Source organism: Protopterus annectens, chromosome 11.part0 (genome assembly GCF_019279795.1).
Source record: "Protopterus annectens isolate FY-2018-M chromosome 11.part0, PAN1.0, whole genome shotgun sequence".
NCBI lineage: Eukaryota > Metazoa > Chordata > Ceratodontiformes > Protopteridae > Protopterus > Protopterus annectens.
In genome coordinates this window covers 57,662,296-57,673,525 of record NC_056745.1, presented here as the reverse complement: position 1 = coordinate 57,673,525, position 11,230 = coordinate 57,662,296, and the positions used below count along the sequence as shown (strand labels likewise).

At 36.8% G+C, this 11,230-nt stretch overlaps 1 protein-coding gene across 16 annotated transcripts in view; it reads right to left on the bottom strand.

Moving 5' to 3' along the window:
* NRCAM (neuronal cell adhesion molecule) overlaps positions 1-11,230 on the bottom strand; it is a 1,614,235-nt gene that overhangs the window by 328,907 nt on the left and 1,274,098 nt on the right. For all 16 annotated transcript variants that reach the window (XM_044087425.1, XM_044087435.1, XM_044087431.1 and 13 more), the window contains one exon: positions 2,590-2,701. In XM_044087425.1, coding sequence (XP_043943360.1) covers positions 2,590-2,701 — 112 coding nt within the window. The remainder of the gene's footprint in view (positions 1-2,589; positions 2,702-11,230) is intronic.

Genomic DNA, 11,230 nt, shown 5'->3' with positions numbered 1-11,230 from the left:
CACAAGCCTGACCACCTCCCTCCCTCCCCATCCCCTCAAGGATGGGTTTTCAGATGTTTACCAGTCATTCCCCCTTTACCTAATCACATCCTCTGTCACCTGTATCATTAGTCAAGCCTCAGCCATCTGCATCACAGTCGTGACTTTATCCATCTATACCGCAGCTTTGACAAAAACCTGTTGCTTATTAGCATGTTTTTATAATGGCACATCGTTTGAAAACATTCTCTACAGTCTGTCAGAAATCTGTTCGATGGTGATATGCATTGACTCTTAAAATAGATCTTCAAAAATAGATTAAAAGAGTGTAAACCAAGCCAAAGAAACACAAAAATAAATGACTTGCAAATGATGCCAGCCAGGGCTGTTTAATAGTAAATAGCAGTGCAGTAAAACTAAACACTTTTGTTCCTAATTATAATCACAACTGCATGCTCTGCAAATCAGTAATTTTTTGGCTCTTAAAACAGAGGTAAGCAAACAACATACATTTTCTACATATCAGGTAGATTTCATTGGGTGAAGGAAGCCTACCCCTGTGTATAAGCTTGTGCATCTATACCCATCTAAAAATAATGCAATCAGCTTTGTAATAGTACTAAATTGCAAAAAGGAAACTGTCACTTGTATGACAGCCATAGATACCAACCGGCCATGTGCTGGTCAAAACATATAGTCCTCTAGTGGAAAAATGCTTCATTTGATTAAAACATACATACCATTTTCTGTAGTTGTATCAAGAAATATACTCAGACTACAGTACATTGCTGAAAAGGCTGCTTCATTGATATCCAGAAAGGACCAGAAGTTAATTTAACCCTAAATTATTATTTCATCTACAGCTAGACAAAATTTTCCACACATTAATATTTAAATGTATAGAATATGCTGAAAATGAAGATTTTGCAGTGTAACAGTGGTAATGTCTTTCTTACTCGAGTGACATGTTCGAAACTGGGCAGCAGTAACGTTTTTTTATGAACATGGATGCAGCATTTCATGTTCACAGATTTCCTCTTGTTAACTTTAGCAGTGGAAGGAATAGATGAAAACAGGAGTAAAAGGTATTTATTTATTTGCTTCCTTCTCTCAGTCCTTCTTTCCCCATAGCAATTTATATTTCTAAGACGATGTTACATGCACGTGCTTAGGGCAAATGTTTACACTGTATGATCTATTTATCACCATAATTCAGCAGAACTATTACATGCTGCTATTACAGGTAATTCAGAAGCCCTCAGGTCTGAACAATATTAATATTTCAAGGACATAAGGTGTGTTATTATAGCAATAACCCACGCCTGGGTGTGGGTAATGCTAAATTTACCCACGGTTGGCATGGTTTGGTCCCGAGGCGGCCCGGACCAAACAAAGCCAACCGTGGGTAAATTTAGCATTACCCACACCCAGAAGTGGTTATTGCTATTATATGACATTATTTAAGAAAAGAAACTGTTACTTTTCTTAAATAATGGCATAGTATAATGCCTGTTTACTGCCCTTCCGCAGATGTCTGGCATCCGGCAGTTCTGATGTACTGCGCCTGCGCGGTACATCAGAGTTGTAGCAAAAAGCGGAGAAAGCAAGATCTCCGTTGCTTTTTAGTCTCGCTATGTTAAATGAGTTTAACATAGCGAGACAGTTTAAAATAAGCAACGGACATCTCCGTTGCTTATTTTAAACTGTCTCGCTATGTTAAACTCATTTAACATAGCGAGATAAAAAGCAACGGAGATCTTGCTTTCTCGTGCTTTTTAACACTGTCTCGCTATGTTAAATGGGTTTAACATGGCGAGACAGCTTTAAAATAAGCAACGGAGATCTCCGTTGCTTATTTTAAAGCTGTCTCGCTATGTTAAACCCATTTAACATAGCGAGACAGTGTTTAAACGAAGTTATACTAATGGAAAAAGTCCGGCGACGGACCTTTTTCCATTAGTATAACTCGATTTACAATGGGCACGCTGGCCAATCAGCGTGCACGTTTTGGGGGGATCATGGTATAATAGTCCTTACTTTGTTTCAGTTTGTATATACTATGCATATTTTATAGAAACACAACCATAATTTCTTCTAATCTATTACTTTTGAAGAAAAGTGTGGTCTAGGCATAAAACTTTTTACATTTCAGGAAATTTCTATAAACATATTCCAATTTCATACTTTTGAAGAGAACATTAAAACTACTGTGTATCTCTTTCTTTGCATTTCTCTGTGCCTGATATAATAAGATGCTTAACAATTACATCTCACTATCACAACAGATCACAATCTTAGTTTAGGTATATATATATATATATATATATATATATATATATATATATGTATATTAACATCTGTGTTTACCTTTATACAAAAAAAAAACAGATTGCAAATAAACAGTAGCAAGTGTAACATTCATGTACAAGACTTTTCAGAAAACAATATTCTTCACACAGTACTTAGAATACACAGCAAAATAAACACACAGTTGCATGAGTTTCATTCTAATTCTACAATATCAAAGAGTTCACTTTCAAGAATGAAACCGTGCAATACTATAAAAAGAGAAATTAAGTTTCTTAAAACACAAATATTTCAGTACATTACCATTCAACAGTAGGGGCTGGTGACCCAAAAAAGGCACATTCTAGTAAAGCAGGGTTGTCGGCAATGACTTGATATACTTTGTTAGGAACTGTCAATATTCTGGGACGTTCAGCTGAGGAAAAAATAAAGATAACATAATTTATGTGTCAAATGCTTTGCATTTAAAATGGCACATTCTGTCTATAATGGCTGTCATTTGAAGAATAATATGTTGTCAACAAACTAAGTTATAATAATTAAAATCAGTATATAACATATAACATTGCTGAATAAAATAATAGTGTGGATTAAAAAAAAAAAAACAGGAAAGAGTTGGAGAATAATTCCTGTGACAAGTTTGCTCTTCCAGATATGAAATAGGTAAAGACAAACAGAGACGCAAAACACTTTGAAAATACATTTATACTTCAGTGTACTATATTAACAAAATCAGCAGTACTGAAATGAGAAAATATATACAGTAAAACATAATGAAATCAGTATGGATAAGTTTTAAATTAAATTCAAAGATATATTCCATGCTAGAAAAGCTATGCAATTGTAATACAAGGTTGCGTCTGTACTCCCAAGTCTACTGACCATCTACCCACCGCTGTGATAATGCCTATTCTTTTTCCATTACTGGGGAGAGGGTTTTGTCATCCATTATCATCAGACAGGGTACCTTGATGGGTTTTTTTTATTTTATTTTCTGTTTTTTTTGGCCCTAACCTCTCCCTAAAGAGGGACATTTGCAAAAGATTTTAGAGCTTGCTGTTCCTTTGTAAACAAGCACATTTCTGCACAAACACCTTGAATGCCACCACATGGATGTTGCTTAACAGAGGCAAGTGCACATTCTTGGCTTGCACCTCTGTGCCCAGTAGGTCCTAATTTACTAAGCTGACGATTACGAAAATATCTGAGAAAGAATAGAAAATTTCAAGAATGCACACCAATGGAAATAAGGGAAGAGGAGAAACAGACAGACATTTAATCTGCCACTATTAAAGAGCATAGCAGCTAACATTTTTTTTTCTGAACAGGTAGGGTTTTGTGTGTGTGTGCGTGTGCGTGTGTGTGTGTGTGTGTGTGTGTGTGTGTGTGTGTGTGTGTGTGTACATCCGTACGTGTGAGTATATGTATGTAGTTAAATATTAAATACATTTGCTCTTAGGAAGGCATGAAAGTTATTATGTAGCATATAATAAGGATCACATCCATTTCACCTTATCCCACTTTATTATAATGATTGTAATATGAAGGCACGATTTGTTAAAGTTATAATGATCGTAATATGAAGGCACAATTTGTTAAAGTTACACTGCAATCTCTATAGTATGCTGAAATAATGCTTAGGTGACATGTCTTATTGCATGTCTTATCGCATGATTCTGGATGTGAGCTATACATGTTATGTACAAGGGGGTTCATTATGGGCTAGTCTCACAATGCCAGTGCTACACTTTGATGGCAGTCCCTGGCTGTAGATTCTATCTGGTGCAATAAATAGCAGCGGCTTCAAGCAGGTCATTCGGCAGTGCTAATTCACATAAACAGCATCTGCTACGGGATCAGATTCATGGCAGACGCAGATCAAATAGCACATGCTTGTGCCATGTGACTTGTCAGGTTTTCACTCACTTCACCACACTTTGCAAATGATATGGTTAAAATGACAGCTACAGGTTCATTACAGCTCACAACAGTTCCTGGCTGTACAATCCATCAAATATGACAACAGAGACTATCTATTAATAAAGTTACAAGTCATTGTTCTTTTGTCTTAAAGAAGAAAAAAATCTGTAAAAATAGCATAAAGCAGGTCCAACCACTGGGGTGATTATATATTACAAGAATACAAGGGAATAGGATTAGTTAATGTTATCAGTTGGCTGGTGTATGAAGATGGCCAGGAGTTCATATTTTATTAAACATAAAAAATTAAAACAAAAATATATCCTTGTTCCATTTCTAAAGGTCACAGGACTTTAGACTCAACAAAATCATGCCTCTAGTAAACATGAAAGAAAGTATGTCAACTGTGGTAAAAATCAATTCTAAAATGTCAGGCAATTCAATAATCAATGATTTTCAGAGGAAATGTGTGTGTGTGTGTGTGTGTGTGTGTGTGTGTGTGTGTATGTGTGTGTGTGTGTGTGTGTGCGTGTGTGCGTGTGTGCGTGTGCGTGTGTGCATGTGTGCGTGCGTGTGTGCGTGTGTGCGTGTGTGCGTGTGTGTGTGTGTGCGTATATACTTGGCTGGGAACAGTGCCTATTGATTTTTTAAATTATATACAGCTACATATATATATATATATATATATATATATATATATATATATTTTTTTTTTTTTTTTCCATAGAAAGAGTCACCAGCACTGAACTATCATAAAGATTTCCCTAAATACTAACCAATGAGATTTTATTTATTTTGCTTACCCTTTCTTGATCAAGTTAGTCCCACTAGGCTAGTAGCCTCTTTTCATGGGAAACTGGAGGTTGTATTTGTACTACTAGGGGACTAATTCATCGAAAAGGGAGAATAAAGGATTTATACACTAATTTAGTTGTCACTTTGAAGTGCTTTATGGTGGTTTATTTTTTCTAAATCTTTAATGGGTGACAGAGAGGTAAATGACTCAGGGAAAGAAGCTAGATAAAAAGGTCCAGGATATGTTTTCAAACATACGTTTCCAGAGCTCATAATACAGACGGAAATGAAACACTTTAACTCTGCTACAATCCAAGAAAAAAAATTCAAGTTTACTGCTTGGCATTCTATGTGACTCATTTCATACATCTGAAGAGGACCTATACCCTGAGAAATAAGTAACCTTAGAAATATGCTACCGTCTTATTTCCAGAATGCAAGCCAAATATCCATTAAAGAACAATATAAATTATTAAAAAAAGAAGAACAATATAAGTCATAAAGAAAATAAAGCCTCAGTATGATCAGCAGTGGCAACTTACAAGGGAAAAGTTAGAAATTATTAAACGCTTCCACAGAACAAGCTGCACAAATACAAGTTCTGTGCAGAGCTCATTAACTTTTAAATTAATTAATATGATACAGGTTATTATGTGAAGTTCAGTGTCTCATACTCAGTGGCCACGTGAACTAATTTAAAAAGTATAGAACAATATAATAAAATGTCATATCATATATAATAATTGTATAATAATATAAAATATTATATTATATTACTTTATAAACTTATAATTCAAAGAGAAGTCCTGATAGTTACAAAAATTTGATGTTGCCTTTCTTTTGGGTTTGTATTTTATTTTATTGAAGTGCATCTGAAAATAATTTCAATTAAACTGAAACAATATTAACCTAATGTGTTCTGACGAAGCAAATGGAAAGTCTATATACTATAAGACTATTAAAAGTCTTGAAACATAACTTGCAAAAATTATATCGCAGCTAATGACTTACCTTGGAGAGGAAAGAAATAAAGAACAAAACGTCTTATTAAGGAGCATTGTATTGGTGAGAAATTGGGTGTGCCACTATTGTAATCACATGCTGAAACTATTGAACACACAGAAATTATTTAACACTTACTTTTCCATTCTTTTGTAAGTTCTTGCCTCAATAATCAAATTGCTATTGGTGTTTTGAAAGCTGCACTGTATAGCAACATAATGAAAACATGCAGAATTGACAAAACTTTATTCAGCCATTTGATATGCAAATGTGTATCAATATTGCATTAGTTAGACAAGCTTAAATATTGTTAAGTGACGTTTTGGTCTTAACTACCTCAGCTTTACTACTTCATCTGACTCCCATCACTCCATGTTCTAACAATCAAGGTTTCTCTCTCTATTTATTTTGTGGCATGCTACTTACTTCAAGGGAGATCTGTTCTGTGCCTGTTACAGGGAGGGGGTTATGTACTGTGAGGGGGTTGGCATTAAATGCACATTGCTGACCCCAATTAGTATCAATAATTGAGAAATGATTGCCATTAAGGGCAAACAGCAAATTAGTACATATACTTAGACTATGGCCGGCACCTTCTGCCCTCAAACTGTCTCTTTAGTGCAAAGCTAACACATAAAGTTCTAACCAGCACCTTTCTAGAAAATGCACTCACCTTTCTGTCAGCCACATTCTTTCCAGTAGTATCCAACATCTGTACCTTTGCTAAATATTGAATTTAGACATATATGTTTCTGTTTCCACACTATTCTTAATAAACCTTTAGTTACTAGACTTTCTAAAGGCCATATTGCCTTTGTTAATGTTTGTTATATATTGAATATGATGTATAGATTACTTCCTGTCAATATTAAACATAGCAAATATTTCAAATGCTCCATCAAATGTTGAAGTTTGTGAAGTGACATTTTCACAGAGAACGTACTGACCTTTGTACCCTTGTAATGATAGTCTGCTTGACCTCTCCTTTCTTCCTTAAGTCCCTCTCCTTTCCTAAACTAATACATACATAAAGTTATTTCATAACACTTTTGCTCACTAATTTACCTCCCTAACTTTCTTACAGATACTTGCTCTAGTTTTATTTGAAGCTGTATCTCCCAACTGTCCAGATTTTCGCCTTCTATTTTTCATCTGTTCCCAATAAAATGTATGGTTTTCTGGAAAAATCACTGAGGATTGACATCATCAAATAATGACAGACATTTAAGTTTCAGACTTCATATCCTTCAGATAATGAATGTTAACACAAAACCTTTCATTCTAACACTATTCTAAGTTAATAAGAGCAATATTTAAAATCTGTCCCTATTTTGGACCTTGGTACCCCATTATTTTAGGCTTTGTCAGGATTTCTTGTGCTAAGAAGTTAAGAGGTATGCCAAGTGAATGCCCAGAGGGAATCCTTGGTTGGTCCTGACCCCTCCTTTACTTTATCAGCAATTCATCTTTTAACTGAAAGACAATAAAATCAGTTTCTGTATGCTCTTGTGTAAGTCTGTTAAAGCACATGTTGCCCTGTTCAATTTTTTTACGGAAGCAATACTGCATGTGTTAAAATAAGGAAGGCAGTAAAGACTCAAAGGCAAAAACTAAACAGTTACCCAATGGGTAGGTCACTTGTAAAATGTGGAAGGAAACACGAAACAAAGTACAAATCCAACAGCTTCTTTAATCCGGCTCCACAGACTAAGCACTTTCACCATACAAATGGCATCTTCAGAGTGAGTAGTAACCACAAAACAACTCATTAAATACACAGATCAATTAATCAATCAAACATAAATTAATGCAATCACACTTTTCTTAAAGCAAAACACATATGATGCATGAAGTGTGTTTTGCTTTAAGAAAAGTGTGATTGTATTAAGGAATTCTACCACCTCCCTAGTACCACAACCTCTACCCCCCCAATTCAACCCCTTTTATCCACCCTTTCTACTTTAAGCAAATTACATAGACCTTGACCATCTTCTAGAAAACATACCTCTGAATGCATCCCCTGCTGCAGGTGACCTGCTGCCTTGGTTTATATCACTCCGAAAAGACTTCCTTACCCACCTTTTCTCCATATTTATAATTTCTGCTTAACTGAAAACAAAGTGTCAGACATATGGAAAACAGCTCTTGTCACACCCCTTCCCAAACAACTTCAGCCAGAAAATGCTTGCCATTTCCACCTTATTTCCATCCTTAATAAACTTGGGAAAATACTTAAAAAGCTAATCTACAACCATCTGCTTACATCCAACATTACCACCTACTCACTCTTAAACAGCATAGATTCTGGGTGGCTGGAGTGCAATGACAGCACTGTAATTACTTACAGAGGAGGTCCTCAACATGTATAAAGGAAGTCTTTCTTCATTGACCTTACCAAAGCTTTTGATCTTCTTAACCACTTCCTGCTCCTTCACTCCCTCCAAAAAATCAGACTTAGCCCAAACACTAACATTTCTTAATAAATATGTATTTTAGAGTCAAAATAGGCTCCTCCCTATCACATTCAGCACTCCTTACCATTAGAGAGCCCAGGGATCTATACTCTTCCTATTGTTGTTTTCTGTGCTCATCCCTATCACATTCAGTACTCCTTACCATTAGAGAGCCCAGGGATCTATACTCTTACTATTGCTGTTTTCTGTGGTCCTCCCTATCACATTCAGTACTCCTTACCGTTAGAGAGCCCAGGGATCTGTACTCTTACTATTGTTGTTTTCTGTGCTCCTCCCTATCACATTCAGTACTCCTTACCGTTAGAGTGCCCAGGGATCTATACTCTTACTATTGTTGTTTTCTGTGCTCCTCCCTATCACATTCAGTACTCCTTACCGTTAGAAAGCCCAGGGATCTGTACTCTTACTATTGTTGTTTTCTGTGCTCCTCCCTATCACATTCAGTACTCCTTACCGTTAGAGAGCCCAGGGATCTGTACTCTTACTATTGTTGTTTTCTGTGCTCCTCCCTATCACATTCAGTACTCCTTACCGTTAGAGAGCCCAGGGATCTGTATTCTTACTATTGTTGTTTTCTGTGCTCCTCCCTATCACATTCAGCACTCCTTACAGTTAGAGAGCCCAGGGATCTGTACTCGTACTATTGTTGTTTTCTGTGCTCTTCCCTATCACATTCAGTACTCCTTACTGTTAGAGAGCCCAGGGATCTGTACTCTTACTATTGTTGTTTTCTGTGCTCCTCCCTATCACATTCAGTACTCCTTACCGTTAGAGAGCCCAGGGATTTGTACTCTTACTATTGTTGTTTTCTGTGCTCCTCCCTATCACATTCAGCACTCCTTACCGTTAGAGAGCCCAGGGATCTGTACTCTTACTATTGTTGTTTTCTGTGCTCCTCCCTATCACATTCAGTACTCCTTACCGTTAGAGAGCCCAGGGATCTGTACTCTTACTATTGTTGTTTTCTGTGCTCCTCCCTATCACATTCAGTACTCCTTACCGTTAGAGAGCCCAGGGATCTGTACTCTTACTATTGTTGTTTACTGTGCTCCTCCCTATCACATTCAGCACTCCTTACCGTTAGAGAGCCCAGGGATCTGTACTCTTACTATTGTTGTTTTCTGTGCTCCTCCCTATCACATTCAGTACTCCTTACCGTTAGAGAGCCCAGGGATCTGTACTCTTACTATTGTTGTTTTCTGTGCTCCTCCCTATCACATTCAGCACTCCTTACCATTAGAGAGCCCAGGGATCTGTACTCTTACTATTGTTGTTTTCTGTGTTTATTAGCAAACTACCCAGCATCCTCTGTAACCATCCTATCACTCCTTATTGCGATGGCATGGTTATCCTTCAGTCTAGTCCCACACATTCAGCTGCTCAAACCCAGCATCAGTCTGACCTCCATTCTTTTAATTCTTGTCTAAACAACCACAAGTTAGTCCTAAACAACGGCGCAGTGGTGCAGCAGTAGCGTTGTCTCCTCACAGCAAGAGGTTCTCCGGTTAGATTCTCGGCTGGGCTTCCTTCTGTGTGGAGTCTGCATGTCCTCCCTGCATTTGTGTGGGTTTCCTTCCACATTACAAAGACATGCATCTGAAGCATTTCTCCCCAGGCCTCCACTGAAAATTGGCTTTGTTCCAAGTCAGACTTTCCCAGTAAAAAAATGTTAAATAAAATAAATAAGTAAAACAAAAAAAAAAAAACCTCTAAAAAAGTATGATATTTGGAATCTCACAAAAACTTAAAAAAAACTCTTAAAAATCTCAACACTGCAGATCTCAATGGCTCCCCAACAGAAACAACCACATTCTTTAAACGCTTACGTTTATAATTAAACCAGCCACTTAACATCCAAAAACTAGATTGAAAACACAATGAAAAAGATAAGTTCTCTTTTATTCTGGTCCTGGAATATATCTCCCTTTCTCTCCAGAATAGCCAGAGCTGCAATAGGCAAAGGAGTTCTCCTTGCTCAACCTGAATACAGATTTCCTGTTATAGCTGCAGCCTCAACTCACTCACTCTACTATCAATTGAAAACAAAATCTGTCAATTCATTTTCAATTCCCTGTCAGGAACAACACTGTACCACCTTTTCCAAAACCTAATGTCTTTAGTCACCTACAGAGCTCAGCTAATCCTAGGGTCTCTTCTTTTCAGATCTAGTTCAACCAGATGCTTTTCTACCTCTTGCAACCATAATAAAACTATCCCTGTACAACACCCACAACCTCTCAGAATGAACTCCTTCACTCCAGAAACCCTGAGCCAAATTTCTCTTCCTCCATTCTTGCACCCACACTCTGGCAATCCCTCCTCCTCCATCCCCTAAACAAAATCCCCTCCCCCCACTGTCAAAGCACAACTCAAAAGGCACCTTCATCAAAAGTCTAACTGCAAGTGCTGTTCCATTGGATACACCACCTAACTCCCTCCACACCTACATCACTTCTACTTCAATCTTTAGTTCTCACCTGCTGCTTCCCTCTCATATTTACTACTAAAATTAATTCACATTTCTTCTTCTGTTAATAATGAAATCGTTTCATTTGCCAATGGGATTATCTACCTTCAGTGATGATTATTCCATGTTTGTGAATTGTTCTCTTTTATTTTTTGTGAATTTGTTCACCCATTCTATGCCTACAAATAGTCTATTGTTATCAGTGTCCTATCCCAGGAAACAAGCTAAATAAATAAATAAGTACATAAATATAATAGGTTTGTTTATATTTGATAAGACTGTCTGC